Source organism: Dicentrarchus labrax, unplaced genomic scaffold (assembly GCF_905237075.1).
Source record: "Dicentrarchus labrax unplaced genomic scaffold, dlabrax2021, whole genome shotgun sequence".
NCBI classification, from domain to species: Eukaryota; Metazoa; Chordata; class Actinopteri; family Moronidae; genus Dicentrarchus; species Dicentrarchus labrax.
In genome coordinates this window covers 6,726,223-6,741,946 of record NW_026136707.1, presented here as the reverse complement: position 1 = coordinate 6,741,946, position 15,724 = coordinate 6,726,223, and the positions used below count along the sequence as shown (strand labels likewise).

At 39.5% G+C, this 15,724-nt stretch overlaps 1 protein-coding gene across 1 annotated transcript in view; it reads right to left on the bottom strand.

Moving 5' to 3' along the window:
• Positions 1-15,724, bottom strand: part of myom3 (myomesin 3) — a 53,953-nt gene that overhangs the window by 16,117 nt on the left and 22,112 nt on the right. Inside the window, exons 11-18 of the mRNA XM_051407828.1 lie at positions 13,965-14,106; positions 11,890-12,089; positions 10,563-10,616; positions 8,186-8,313; positions 4,610-4,793; positions 3,751-3,925; positions 3,523-3,644; positions 2,140-2,327 (exon numbers count right to left, since the gene is read on the bottom strand). Coding sequence (XP_051263788.1) covers positions 2,140-2,327; positions 3,523-3,644; positions 3,751-3,925; positions 4,610-4,793; positions 8,186-8,313; positions 10,563-10,616; positions 11,890-12,089; positions 13,965-14,106 — 1,193 coding nt within the window. The remainder of the gene's footprint in view (positions 1-2,139; positions 2,328-3,522; positions 3,645-3,750; positions 3,926-4,609; positions 4,794-8,185; positions 8,314-10,562; positions 10,617-11,889; positions 12,090-13,964; positions 14,107-15,724) is intronic.

The window sequence follows — 15,724 nt, the reverse complement described above, 5'->3', positions numbered from 1 at the left end:
GTTGTCTACCAAAATGAGTGGAATAAAGTACAGCTTTCATCCACTAGATGGCAAACAGGCTGCATTTGATTAACTTGAGACATATTTTTCATCCTCCAATGGGCAATCAAACTTTGTCTGGGGTGCAGGGTCCACTTCTTTGTATAGTGTTTTCCTCAGGCAGACATCAGCAGGTTTGGTCATTGGGAGACTGACGCCATGACTTAGTTACCATAAAGTTATTCCAATACCCCATTTATATGTAAGTACAAGTTTGACTTTATTTGAGTATATCCATTTGATGCTTCTTTGTACCTCTGCTCCACCATTGCCGGTACTCACCAGTACTGAGTACGTGACTGTTTTCCACATGAGTACTCTTACTTCTTATTGATTTAATATGGAAAATATTGGACTTTTTACTCTACATTTAGCTATACTGTCACTAACTAGTTACATTGCAGATTAAGATTTTACATTAAATGTATATCTTTTCTTATTTTATATGATAAGATAAAAATCCAATCAATTGTTCAGATTAAAACAGTGCTTCCTTACAAATGATCAGTGTGCAGTTGGAGCCCCTTGTCATGTTTCAGCAGTTTCACCAAAGAGACATTTCTTATCTTAAACCATCTAAACTTTTTAGTATTTACTTACTTTTACTTTTTTACTTACTTTTGATACTTAAAGTAAATTTGGATGGCTGCTAATGCTCTTGTATTTCAATGTTTTCATTTCAATTTGTAATGTAGTATTTTGACAGTGTTTTATTGGTGCTTTTACTTCAGTAAACGATCTCTATACATCTAGACGATTTGTGGTGAAATTTAAAAAAGGTTCTGTTGTTGTTCTGAATGTTGTTATGAAGCAGGATCTTGTGTCTTTCTCACAGCTAAAGTTGTGGAAGCTTTCATGGCAAAGTCTTTTTCTGCACCGCTTCAACCTGGAAAATAAAATGGGCCCTGGGCACAAAAATCACAGCACAATCAATATTCCAATTACTGCAATTTGCATCCAGGATGCCAGCGATCTAATTTGAATAACAGCATAAAACAGCTTGTGTGGGAAGTGGAGATTGCACTTTTTGATGTGAGGTTGTTGAAATTGCTCATTTACCCCAAAAGGGGGAGCTGCATGTTCTCATCAGAGTGTTCCTTCAGGGGGAAGGGGTCTACAGTCCTCAAGACTCTGCACTTCGCAACATGTAGGGCTAATCCTGATCCAGTCATGTCTTTCTAATTAGCTTTGTCTTTGTTTTTTCTCTCCAGGAGCTAAAAACAAGCACTCTCACATAACACATTTGCACAATGTCTAATTACAGAGCACCTGTAATCTCTCTGAGACAGGTTAAAGATTTAACTTTACTCCAGGTCTCCATGGACACTGCTTGTTGCCTAGTGACACAGCTAATGTGGATGAGGGAGCTTTAGCCAATATTGCCATTATTTTGAGGCAACTGCTAAATGGAGAGATCATTTATATTGGTATAATTACATTTAAAGTAAGTTCTTATTGCTTTACCTGGGTCCAGACCTTTGAATCCAACCACTTCACCAAGTTCTGTCTGATATCAGGCAACTTATTGGTAGTAGTGATTAGAAATCTCTTTGTTGTGCTTACTGCAGGGATTTTTTTTATTGATTCTTTTCTCCTTGTTGTCAAGTTGAAAAATAAATTCTTTGTTCTCATGCTGTGTCAGTGAAGAGAAAAGACACGTTGTACATTATGGATACTGCAAGTTCACATGCACATAAAACCTCTTTCTGCATTGCTTCATGCATATGATGTGAAAGGAAAACAGGCTACACTTAGAAACAAGTCTAAGAGTCTGCAGCACACCAAGGCACAGCGGTGCTTTGAGCTAACAATGACAATGCTCAATCTCAACATTTTAATATTTAGCAACGTGCTAACTGGTGCTAATTAGCACATAAGTACAGCTGAGGATGATGGGAAGATCATCCTCAAGTTTTTTTGGTCAAACTAAAATGAAACTTTTGAGCTGATGGTGGCACTAGAGGACAAGCTATTAGATTGTCAAATTCATTAGGATTCATCAGGAAAGTTTGCAGAAAACTTTATGGCGATCACTCCAGCAACAAAGTGGTGGACGGACTGACAGACTGACACTGCCGTCTACCCTCGGGCATCACTGACCTTAAACTGCCTCTCTTTGGCAGGCTTGATGTTGACCTCTCTCCACGTTTTCATGCCCTTTTCCTTCTGGTCCAGGTAGTATCCCCGTACAGGGTCTCCCCCGTCACGAGCCGGGGCCCTCCATCCCAGCACCATTTCTGATCCAGTGCACAGCAGCAGGGCGATGGCAGAGGGAGCAGAAGGAACATCTGGAACAAGCAGAAGGAACGATAGGAACGAGGTGATGGGGAGAGAATCTCAGCAGGCACCCATTCTTGCTAAATAGACCGAGAAATGACAATAACTCCCCGGCCGACTACAATTCCTGTCTAGAGTTGAAAATTCATGACTCTAGGCCTATGTTAAGCATTCCTAAATGAGACTGAAAGAAATATTCAACTTATATTCTATTTCATAAAACTGTGTTCCTCACAAAGAACTGGACTTGAGCCATTTATCCTCAGGTAATGCCTGAGTGGCAGAATAGATGTGAGAGTATTCTGGCAGTGAGTGGCATGCAAAATGAGTCATCATTGTACTGTACTGCAGGCAGCAGAGAGCACATTATCTGAGATTGCAACACAGGAAGTAAGAAGGGTCAGCAGCACTTCAACAGGCACATCTCCACACAGCTACAATGAGAGAAAGCATTCATTTCATGTACAGTCAGTCATTGTTCATAGTCATATGGAGACATGTGGAAGGAGCACCATATGATACCAGTGCCATTGAACAATGTTGTGGTACAGCATTATAAGTCCTTGCCCACATGTACTTTTCCTCTTTGCGCAACTTGACCAAAACATTTTCAATTTAATGCTTTTGTGTTACCTGAAAGGCTGTAAACATGTGGAGGACACACTATGACAAAGGTTTCCATAATGTGAATGCTGAAAGTATTTTATAAGCCTTACACATTTTTTCACCTTTGAAGAAAACACATGCCTTCTCAGACAGAGCTCCTGAGGCTTTGAAAGAAAACTATAAACAAGAATAAATCTGTTTGGAAAGTACAAAGTATACTTTAAGATCCAGTCAAAACTGAAATTATTTTATCTCACAAGCCAAGAAAAGATATGTTTTGGTTTAAATCGAACCGAACACTTACACAGAAAATGTATCTGAAGTTAAAAACAACATTTATTTCTGTATTCGTCACTCTTGTGTTAGTGTTCAGTAGCTCTATGAATAACAAATCTTCACAAAACGTTTAACAAAAATCCACTGATTGATATATTCAACATTTAAATACTACATTTTAATGAATAAAATTCACCTCTGCAAGAGAAACCATCATTTAGAAAAAGCCTTCGGAAATATCTATAAAGTCATTGATGCTTGAGAAGTATCCTGAAATAAATTTTATGTCCACTATTTTAGGTCCTGGCTCGCAGGTGCACTTACTAATGGCTGATTTGACGAGGATGGGTTGAGACTCATTTGAATAGATGCTATTTCCCGCTCGGCTCACAGACTTCACCCTGAACACATATTCCTTTCGGGTTTTGAGGCCATGGACTGTGAATCTGAGGAGGAGAGATGAAGTTGAGGCATCTTTAGCTCAACTCAAACTCCAACATTACGCAGCAGAAACATGACAACTAAACGTGTTTTACTTTCTGTCCCCATTACCTGGTTTTGGTAAAAGGCTTGTTGTTGACAGTCTTCCAGTCTTGTTTTCCAGTCTCACTGTAGTACAGGTAGTAGCCCAGGATGTCGTCTTTGTCTTTGGGCTCCTGCCACTGGAGCAGCACCGAGGTGTCTGTGTCGCTGATGGCCATGACGGAGGGAGGTGGGGCTGGCACAGCTGATGGGAATCAGATGAAAAGCCATTAGATAAAACTTTTTCTTAAATAATGAAATTATAATTAACTACAAGACAAATTCAATCAACTCTTCCTTTAAATTAGGGAAATTCACATTATCAAAATATGAGCAAACAATCAATAATCTAATATATAATAATGTAAACACTTTAAAAGGAGCCATGCTGTATCATACTTTTGATACTTTCAACACATAAATACAACTATTTTATTAGTAAAAGCTGTATTTTTTTAATGTAATAGATACTAGACAGTACTTTTTCCAACTCTGCTGCTCAGGGAGTTGGGCATCGATCCATCAACATTTTATATTGACACAATGTTGACCTTTTGTACTTAAATAGGCCTCAACTGAGTAATGGGCTATGATATATACATCAAACATAAAATACTGTAGGTAGGTATCACTACACAAATCACTGTTCCTTCTACATTTGAGGCATAATTGTGCAAATCATGATATTACCGCAGTGTGATCTTACAGGATTTAAACAATCCCTGGAAGTACCTAACCTGTGATGATCATCTTTCAGAAACCTTTGTGTGCACAACTACAGCAGGTAGAGTATGATAGCAAAGAAGTGGACCAACAAAATCCAACTGACCTTTACAACAGGCAGAGTAATAAATGTGTGCAGTACAGTAACAGAGCACATTTTTTTCACCTTGCATCTTTCCCAAGGAGATCGGTTCACTCGGCTCGGAGGGGTCACTGACACCGTACTTGTTGATGGAGCGCACTCTGAAGCAGTATTGCTTGCCCTTGACCAGGTCAAACACTGGGAACCTGGGAGAGTTCACCATCATGTCCAGACTGGCCAGCTCCCAGCTGCTCTTCCCTGCCAGGGACTGGTCCAAGTACAGCATTAGAAAATCACAAAGATAATTTCCAAAAGCGCTATTTATCTCAAGGACATGTTCATTATTCGGTATTCTTCAAATATGCTGGAGGATTCAATCTGCACAAGAGTGAAGGACTGCTTAGACTGCCAAATACTCTTTAAAAAGTCCCATAATTCATTCCAATTTTGCACAATCACTTACTCTGTAGTTAAATGGCAATTCTCTACTTTTGGAGCAGACCACTTAGCATACAGGCAAGGACAAAAAAAAGAAGGTAGTTTGGTATAATAGGCAGAGAGACTTACAGGAAGAAATAGAAATAGATTTGAAGATTCGGAAAAAGAAATAAGGACCACCAATGACTCATCGTTTCTCCACTTTTGTCAATTAGTTATTTCAGCTAATGATATTCTGTGTTTACTAACTTTCTCTACTGCATAGTCTGCGTCTACTTGTCTGTTCTTTCCTCTGAGGTGCCAAAACTTACTTCTCTCTAATTCTCTGTTTGAGAAGGAAAACCTAACAATAGAAAGGGGCATGTCAGAGAGATCAGAGATTATAAAGTGCTTGCTAAAGGGCAAAAGGGATATTTGAATGTTCCCTTCATTATATAAGCGGAAGTGAAGCAGCAGACTTTTGTAATTTCAGATGCCTGTGACAGATTTGACAGTTTTATTAACTTATAAAAGTCCAATAAAAATCTACTTCCTGTGGCAGTTTTCTGATTATTGGAGCTAGACGCTGTTGGGTGTCTGGGTGGATATTGGTGAGCTGGGGCCCTTTTATTGTTGTCCAAAACAGGTCAGTTACCTCACTTTATTTTGGCATCCTTTTGAACTTTGAATCTTGTGTTGGGGGGAAAAAAATCTAAAAATGTAAACTGGATTTGAATGCATCATTTGAAACACTGCTACAGAAGGTAAAACTCAAATTAACTTTCGACTAACCTTCAGATCTCAGATCCAGGTACTTTTAAATCACCAGTTAGGTGGGAAAAAAAAGAAGTATGCAAACAAGAAAATCAAACCCTCAAAGAGCAACGTCAAGGTCTGTTTGCTTTTAATGAGTGCACAAATTCCCACTTAAACTGACGCCACAGTGGTATGGTTGTGTGTGTTTTCTCCTCCTCCTGTCTCTTTGATAAGCACTGTGGTCAGGAGCCTGCTGTTAATTTGGCTCACGTTCCAGCACCGGACTGCCTGAACCCAACAAGCGACTGGAGGAACCTTGTGTTGAGTGGCTGTGTAGGTATTACTAATTACAATGAGGGTTTGTGTTGGCATATATTTATACTTCTATGTGTTTTTAGTGTGGAGTAATATATGTGTATGTGGGTGAGGGTGTGTCTCGTTTTCTGTACTAATGAAGACCAAAATCTCCAAAGTTAGGCCATTTCCCTGCTCATTACTTTCTTAAGGGGCAACTAGGGACAAAGAGTTTTTACATTTAGCATATATGGAACAATATTAGCATTAACTTAAAGTTGTGTGTCTGGCAGCCTGACTAACAGCCTAACTAACAAAATTTTGAACTTTTAAGCAGCTAAATGCTCCATTAAGTTCACCTGCTAGTCAATAACTGTGTTTCTGTTTGTTGTTTGGTACACCGCAGTGGGTTTAAAAGAGCTTTTATGCAGAAAAATATCTGCCTGCTGTTGCTCGAAAAATACGCTGATGTGAGCAGTGAGACTGAACAGAACAGTTAATTTGCAGTAAAAGCAAAACAATGAGCGCCAAAGATGCTAAAATGCTTCATTAAGTTGAGGGGGAACTACAGAGTCAGGTAAGATTTATGTTGGCTTGTCAATCTAAGTGAGCTCTTTTCACATTACACATAATTACACACTTAATATAAAAACATTGATTTTTGCAGCTTAAACTAAAAATGATGTATATTTGACATAACTCCTGTCCATTTTTATCATAAATTCTAATTCCCACTCTTCAAGACAGCCATTAGTCTGTGTTTATATTAATGCAGTATGTAGATGGACTTGCACAGACCTAAAACTTGCTCGAGAGGGGTAATCAAACTGTCTGGTTTTGGTCAGAATTTTGCAGTAATGCAGTTGTGAACACTTCTGAACTGTCTCTGAAGGTTCATCTCAATCATTCAGCTAGTATGATGTCTGACAGACCTCAGTCCAAATCGTTGCAAGGGAGCTTTTGAAGAGCAACTGAAAATCAATTTTTGGATAAATGACAAAATGTCTTTGATGGTAAATGGACCTGTACTTGTATAGCGCCTTTCTAGTCTTCCAACCAGAAACACTACGTGCCACATTCACTCAGTGATGGCAAAGTCCATCGAACAGAAACTAACATTCACAGCATTGGGAGCAATTTGGGGTTCAGTATCTTGCTCAAGGATACTTCAACACGTGGCACCAGGGGCTGGGGATCGAACCCTCAACCTTCCGATTTAGGAACGACCCGCTCTGCCTCTGAGCCACAGCTGTTTTGATGAAGACAGGAGAAAAGTTCCCCTTTTTCCAGACATTGCCCTCATCCCTCGATGACTGAGATGTAGAGCTGCAACCCTTAGTCGATTCATCGATTAGTTGTCAACTATTAAATTGATTGGCAACTATTTTGACAATTTTGATAATTGTTTAAATTATTTTTGAGGAAAAAATTTCTGTTTTCAGCTTCTCAAATGAGAATATTTTCAGGTTTCTTTAGTCCTTTATGACAGTAAAATGAATATCTTTAGGCTGTGGACAAAAAAAGACATTTGAGGATGTCACCTTAAGCTTTGGGAAACACTGATCAACAGTTTTCACCATTTTCTGACATTTTATCGACCAAACAACTAATGGATTAATCGAGAAAATGATTGACGGATTAACTTGTAAACTTGTATGGGAAGTTTTGAAAAAATATATTGTTCATGTACAAAAACATCTTCCATGACAACATAGCTCCAGACAGCAGCCAACTCTGAAATGTCATATGTTAGAGCTTCCTTGAATGCAACAGCGTTGCATGCCAGCCCAAAATGAATTACAAGCAAACAATAATAAAAATTTTCACCCCACAAATTGGAATACTTGTGATGGATGACCTATTTCAAGCCAAGTCTCTGGAAGCTGATTTCTTACTGCACAGGCGTGATCTACAATTCTTCCTCTGAGACATCAATCTGAAAACTTACAGTTTGTGTTGGAAAATGGTCAGCAGTAAAGTGATTTGTAGATACATTGCTGAAACCTTGGACGTGGTCCTTTAGGACGACAGAGGTTAGGTTTTGGTAAAGGGGCAAGTGGATAACTGTAGTAGATCCCAAGTGTGACTGTAATATAAACATTTGTGCCTCTGTGTGTGTGTGTGTGTGTGTGTGTGTGTGTGTGTGTGTGTGTGTGTGTGTGTGTGTGTGTGTGTGTGGGAGTACAGACTGACCCGCTCCACGTAGAAGGTGAGCGGCTCCCTGCCTCTGGGTTCAGGCTCAGTCCAGCTCAGCACCACGTAGGTGTCGCTCACCTCGCAGGCGTGGACATTTGTGGGAGGGAAAGGAGCTTTGACCTGACCTGCAGAGCAAAAAGAGGAGGAGGAGGAGGAGGAGGAGGAAGAAAAAGTTAGTTGGGTCAGTGAGAATGAATAAGAGACATTGCTGTTTTTTATTCTGTTGTTGTTAAGATGTTTGCATCAGGAAATTTCATGCTTTGTCTGCTGAATTTGAGTCAAACACACAATGGGTGATGGGTGAGATTTACCTCGATTGCTAATACATATAACATACAGCCAAATGGCTTGAGTCAGCACACTTTCAATGACACTCCAAGTGATTCAAGGACTATGGAAGTGTTCAGAGCTGTGCCTGTCTGTCTCTCTATAAGTCATGTCTCACTGCTTGTATCCCCCCTGAAGAGTCGCAGAGCTGCAGCGTGGATCAGAAAGGAACTAGGATTTCAGTGCAGTGAAATGAGAGATACAGCAAGCCCGTGTGTGGGTGTGGGTGTATAGTGCAGTTTGTAAGTAGTGAAACATTTTTTGATTATTGTAGCTCCGTACTCAAGCACACTGGATTTGAAATGTGGGTCACGTCCATATTGGGTGAGCAGTGTAGGACTCATTTTTAGGACAATACAGCTGGTCAATGATCCTAAACATGCAGCTAAAGAATGAGTTGTTCATGACAAGACAAGTTATGTAAAATGATATGTTCAATTCAACTAATCATGACATGGAACCTGAAAGACCTTAAATAAGAAAACAAAACTCTCCAAAATGACAAAAAAAACTTCTTTGAAACAAGCAAGAAAGAAATTTTGGCAAGCACACTTATTCACTTCTTGCTGAGAGATGAGAAGATCAATGCTACTCTTATGTCCGTACATCAAGTATGGAGTTGGAGCCAGAAGGTGATTAGTGATTAGTTCCAGCATGTAGCTCCCCATAAACCCACAACTTGTCATTTTAAATTGCCTTTTAAGTACTGACTTAACAAGATAAACATGGTATAATGTATTTGCTTTAGAGGTTAAGGCGTTCTTTCACTTCAGATGGAGCCAGGTTAACTGTCTCCCCCTGCTTACAGTCTCTTGCTAAGCTACGCTAATAGCCTCCTGCCTTCTAGCTCCAAACTTAACTCACAGACACAAGAGTGGAATCAGTCTTCTTGTGTAATTCTTGGGTAAAAGCATATTTGCTTGTTAAATATTGATTTATTTGTTTGTTGTTATATTTGTGTTTCCAGTGGCTTTAAGGCAATAAACTAATTAACAAGCATACGGAAGAATGTCTGCTGATGTTTATGAGTCATAGATTTCACTGACAGCACACCATTTGCAACCAAATAATACATTTAATGACATTATTTAAGCTTGTTTTAATTAGCCCTGTAACTGTTGGTTCTCTAAATATGTTATTTACATATATTTCACCTAACTGAGGGACTTTCTACAAAAACAATTCCTTCTCTGTTCTGTTCTCTTCTGATATTGACCACAAATTAAAGCTGAAAGTTGGAATTTTAAAGTTATTGTTCAACTTCGTTGCCAATGTGCTGCAGTACAGAGCTAAAACAACTATGAAATGTGTCACTTTACTTATAAACCACACTATGTGTATGTGTAGAAATGTCACTTTAAACTCTTATTCAAGGGCGGCCTACAAACAACAACCGCAAAAATTTTTTTCATTGCAGCTGTAACAAGTGTATATTTGAATCCTTTTTACTTATAATGTAATTCAATTCAAATATAACATTTAAAATGTCTGTGTGAAGTACGTGTTTTGCAAAATAAGTCCATGTCTGCTTGGATGTATCTTTGTCATTTGACAACTTGGAAGAAAGCTGCACACAAACACACAGACACGTCTGTTCTAAACCTTGATTGAAGAACAGGATAAAGACAGCGTGAATGCACTATCTTTGCAACATTTAGCGTCTGGGCGCCTCCTCCTCTCCTCCCTTTATCTCTCTCTGTCTGTGAGTTACATTGCCAAGGTTATCAGCCCTCTTCACAGGCATTCACACTACCTCGGGCCATTATGTGCATTTACTAGGACACGATCAGGGACTGTTCATTCTTTTCACTTCTGTAAATGGAACAAATGCTCATTGCCTTAGCCATGCAATTACTGCAGCTCGTTGTTCAAAGTAATATGAAGACGCATTAAGCCACAAGCCTGTGGCAGCCTACAGGCGAAGAGGCAGCGCACTGTGTGCCAGTAAAACATAGATGCTGTTTGAAATCAGGCGTGAAAATGTTCAAATGCCATCTTTTTTTATGACAAAGTTATACACGGTGGAATAAAAATACCGTATCCTCACCTTCAAGTTCATCTTTTGTAATGGTGATCGTCCTTCCTCTGTCCACTTTGACCACTGAGACGGGGAGACAGAGAGAGAGGGGGGGGAAGGGGGCAGAGGGAATAAAGAAGGTAATGAAGTTATATGAGAGCCCATGATAACACTATTAGTGTTAATGTTAGAGGAGCAGCCACTGGTAAGAGATCCAGAGACACAAAGAGGTGAGAGAGTGCGACATGGAAGGATGGAGAGCAGGCTGGAGGCAAGTCAACCTTCTGTCTGTCCTTCATCTGTGTTTAATGATCCACAGCATCTGACCAGAGCCCATCTGTCCTCCCTCTAACACACACACACACACACACACACACACACACACACACACACACACACACACACACACACACACTTACTCATAGTCGCCCACACACTGAGTGATCTACTCTAAGTTTCCTCTCATTTGATCGTTCTCATACCTCCACTTTATAAAGTATTCAACAAAACGTAAATGCCGTACAAGTAATCTTTTAAGAAACAAAGTGTTCCACTCCAGGATGTCCTTAAGAAGCTGTTGCGGAAACGACTGCAGAATATGTAAAATTAGATCTACATCTACACACCCACTGCACATCTGTTTTCCCTGGTGGTGCTCAGGTGTAACACAGTAACCGAGGCAGAGGAGGTGAATTAGCAGCAGGAATGGGTTGCTCGCTCACATAACCGATGCTCTTTGTAGAAGCAGATACAAACAAACTGAAGGAAAAATTAGTGGAGAAACATAATGAATGCGGAATGCAAAGGAGTCACCGAATGGTTTGATGAGTGTGAAAATGATGTGTTAGACAGTGGTCTCCTAACCTTTTATTTTTACCTTTATTTATTAAGGGATTTATTTTGTTGCGGGAACGCCCTGATCACATTCACACCTGGAAGCTGCCCAGTACACCCACAGTCTGATCCACTGGAGCAGTTTGGTTCAAGGGCCTTGATCAAGGGCACCTCGTGGTGGTAATGAGGAAGGGGCAATCGTTGCTTCTTCATTTTCCCCAACCCAGATTTATCCTGCTGTACCTTGATGCTGATATGCATATGTGTTACCATGGTTACCAGATGACATTGCATGAAGTTACAGATTTCTTGAGAGATAATGACCAGCATGTGGATTTAATAGTGGAATCTCACCTGAATTCATTCAAAAATTACATCTAATCTCTATCACAAAATCCTGCGGTTAATCCCATTTTGCTTTCACACCACAAATGAACCAATTTGTGTTTCTCTAGCTGCGGTGATGTAACATTTCACACCTTTTTATTTGGCAATATGACTGTCAAAATGTGTTATGGGTTACCCGTGGTCCTGGTGTGTTCCAGGGGATCTGTAGTCAGGATGGGCTCAGTAGCCTTGGAGGGGCGTCCTGCTCCAGCCTTGTTAACAGCACGAACCCTGAACTGGTACAGAGTTCCTTCCTTTAGGCCAAACACCGGGTAGTGGCACATTTTCTGAATATGCACGTTGCAGCACACCCACTCACTCTGACCGACGTCATATCTGAGAGAGAGAGAGTGAAAAAGAAAGACAAAAAAAGAGGTAGACCAAGAACCCAATGCAAAAGTGAACCAGTATATGTGCAATCTACAGGGGATAATAGTGTAAAAACAATTGTTTCATTTTAGCCTGCATAACAACACATCTAAGTCAGTAAATACCCCACCTAGACCAATATTTTGTGACCAGAAACCATCATGTGAAAATAATGGGCCTCCGAGCACAATAAAGGGATTTTTAAAGTAGAATGCAAGCTCAGATTATACAACACAACAAACAACAAACACAAACAAAATAAAGACAGAAAAACAGTGCAGTTTTCTAAACATAAGGAGGTTGCTAGGTAACTGGAAGGTATCTTAAGTTTTCCTTACCTCACCCAATAACCAAACACATTCAAGAGTTGTATCTCCAAGACTGAATGAAGACAGTATGCAAAAACAGAAATGTACAATACATACTTGAACACATGAAAATGCCTGAACCAATGCACAAGTGCCTTCTCTCTCTCTCTCTCTCTCTCTACAAACACACATACACACACAAATGTACACACACGCGCACACACACACACACACACACACACACACACACACACACACACACACACACACACTGCGGGACAATCCGGATTGATTGGTGTTGGTGATAAGTGCGACACCTGTTCTCCTGCGGGAGTGTTTGACTCTGATGTTAACATAGTGTTGAGGGCTGATGATTACCAAGTATACCATCCATCTTGTGTGAACTCTGCCAAATGGATGTAGCACCACTGCTGGTTGCCACCGCCGCCATCTTTATCCAATTTCTTCACCAGCAGCACAAACAGCAAGACGAGGTTCAGCAGTATAGTCTTACTGTTGGCCTATTGCTGACTTACAGGAAATCACTGCAATCTAAAATAAGCCTTTTTATGGAGATTAAATCAATGTGAGTTCGCTGTAAGAGATCTAGTCTTGGTTGCGGAATATTCCTGGCAATGGAAAACCTACTGCAGTCCAAAAACTTTTTATCAATAGTCTCATTTGACATAATTCACCTTTAAATACTAAAGTTTCTACTGAAGCACAAATGCAAATTCGAAATAAATAAAAAATCCCTGTTTCAACATCTAGGGAACATTTTAATCAGTGATATATATAACGAATAACCGATTGTATTATTATTTGGAAAGATGGCCCACTTATCCAGCTCCATACCCAACTGATAAAATGAATCGACAAATCAAAAACCCAGTTATGAATCAATTAAAAGATTCGTATTGTTTGACGTCTTAATAATCTGCTGTTGCAAATTTTAAATTTAATTTAATAAAACAGATTTGCCAATTTTTTAATATTTTCTGACATTTTATACAGAAAACGAGTAGTCAGTTAATTGATATACTCTAAAGATTAATCAGTCAAAAAACTCATTATTTTCTACTGCCATTTTTAAACTGTTTTTATTAACAATTTATCTGTTGATCCAAACTCCTATCAATCATTTTCCAGATGTTACAGAAGTTGTCATTGGTAAAAAAAAAAAAAAAAAAAAAAAAAAGTTTGGTGGATAAGTGGATAAAATGGAAATGTCTGATATATATTTTTATCCTGAACTACATAATCAGCCTAGAAGTGCCTTAACATTTTCAGAGAAATGGAAATTCCCACACATCACACCATCATGACATTTGCACAGAAATCACACATTTCTGAGCAAATACCATGTGATAAACTCAAACACTCCATAAGAGCTACTAAAGGGACCTTGTGGTGAGATTATCTTATTTCCAATCGCAATAATGACTCTTCAATCTAATTTCTATTTTGTTTCACTTTCATTCCTCTGAATTTGATATTTGAATTGCTGTGGACGATGTTTTAGGCCAATCCTCACCTTTCCACATAATAACCCTCCACAGGTGAGGCTCCATCGGCACTGGGTGGCTGCCAGGTAAGGAAGACATAGTCCTTGTTGACGTCAGATACCTTGACGGCCAGAGGAGAGGCGGGGCCTCCCACAACTGCAGCTGATCCATCTGCCGCAGGAACAGGGAAAAAGTCAGTTAGAGGAAGACAAAGATGAGGAAGGACATGGAGTCATAGAAAATAAGAGGAGGAATTAGACTGATAGGATGTATATGAGTCTGAAATTGATGGTGGGCAAAAAGTAAAGAATGGCAGAGAATGAGAAACAGGGATGGGAAATAGAAAAAAGAAGATGAGATAGAAAAACAAGAGCAGATGATGTAAGGAAAATGTCACTGTGGAAGTATTTAAGGTATCCACATATCATTTGGGCCAGCAAGTAAAAAAATAATGACTTCAGGCTGGAGGAAGTAACAGATTGACACGTTACTCAGTGTATACTATACAATCACAGCCAGTGGATGTGATGAGACAGAGAGAAGGGAGAAAAGAAATGAGGAAATTATAGTAAATGGATTGAAGTAATCAGATGTGACATGTTCTCAAACCTTTTCCTGAAGCTCGGGATGGATGTTTTTTCAACAAAGACTACAAAAAAGAGGCCAACATCAAGCACCTCTTTCCTGTTTTAAAATTGCAACCTCACCCTCCCTTCTAACTCTCTTTCCTCCTTCTATCTCATTTGTTTTTGCTCTCCTGTACGGCCTATTTGTAATGCAAATATGACGGCTGAATGAAGGAGAAAACCCACATGCGGGGAAGTTTGCTAATTCACTAATTAGTACCTCCAGCACTGCTAAAGATCAAGTTCTTTAATAAGGGAGAGACAGACCTGAGCCAAGATTTTGAGGGACTTTTGCAAGAAGATTTATTTAGTATTCAAGCGTTTGCATACGTGTGTGTGTGTGTTTGGGCTACTGGGTGTTCATTTTTTGGTGTATGTGCACACCAAGTTCTTGAATTATTCAGTGCACATTATACTGTGTCTGTGGCAGTTAAGGTGCAATACATGCATGAGTAAGCTCTGATATTATATTGAAACACAGACACGTGACAAGACTCCTTGCAGAGCTGCCCAGACACATTTCAAATGTTCGATGAGTCAAGTGGGAGTTGTTCTCTGGTTTATTTGCATGCTACAAACAATGTACGAGAGAAAATAGCAGTCTGTGAAGAATATATAGTTTCATTGAACAAAGTTAACAAGCCACTCCACTGCAGAACAGCTTGATTGATGGTGCAATTTCCCCGTATGAATCAGCGTAGTTTGCTGACAGGAAATGAAAGTAGAACCCAAATCTGGTGAATACAAATAGTGTTTTGAGTGAATGTTTCAGTCGTAACACCATTTATCCACCTTGGGACAATAAATGATCATTCCATCCTCAAACACAAAACATATTTTTGCATGTGAGGCTCTTGTGGTCACTCCTAAACATTTGTCAGGTGTGATTATGAAAAAGCATACGCTTAAATTGCAGTGCGGCAGTTACAGGCACTATTCAGCATTTGAGGGGGAATTTGCTCAGTTGTCAACCAAGTAACTTAAGTATGGAACTTTGGTCTCATGACAATTGGCAAACTCCATCTCCCGATGAAGACTGCAAGATGGTTAAAAGCCCTGGAAAATGCTACGATTGTTTTGCCAAATAGCTTTTTCTGAGGTTCAAGATTAAACTTTATACTCAAAATCCTAAACATTTACTTGTAAAATGCAATGAACACATT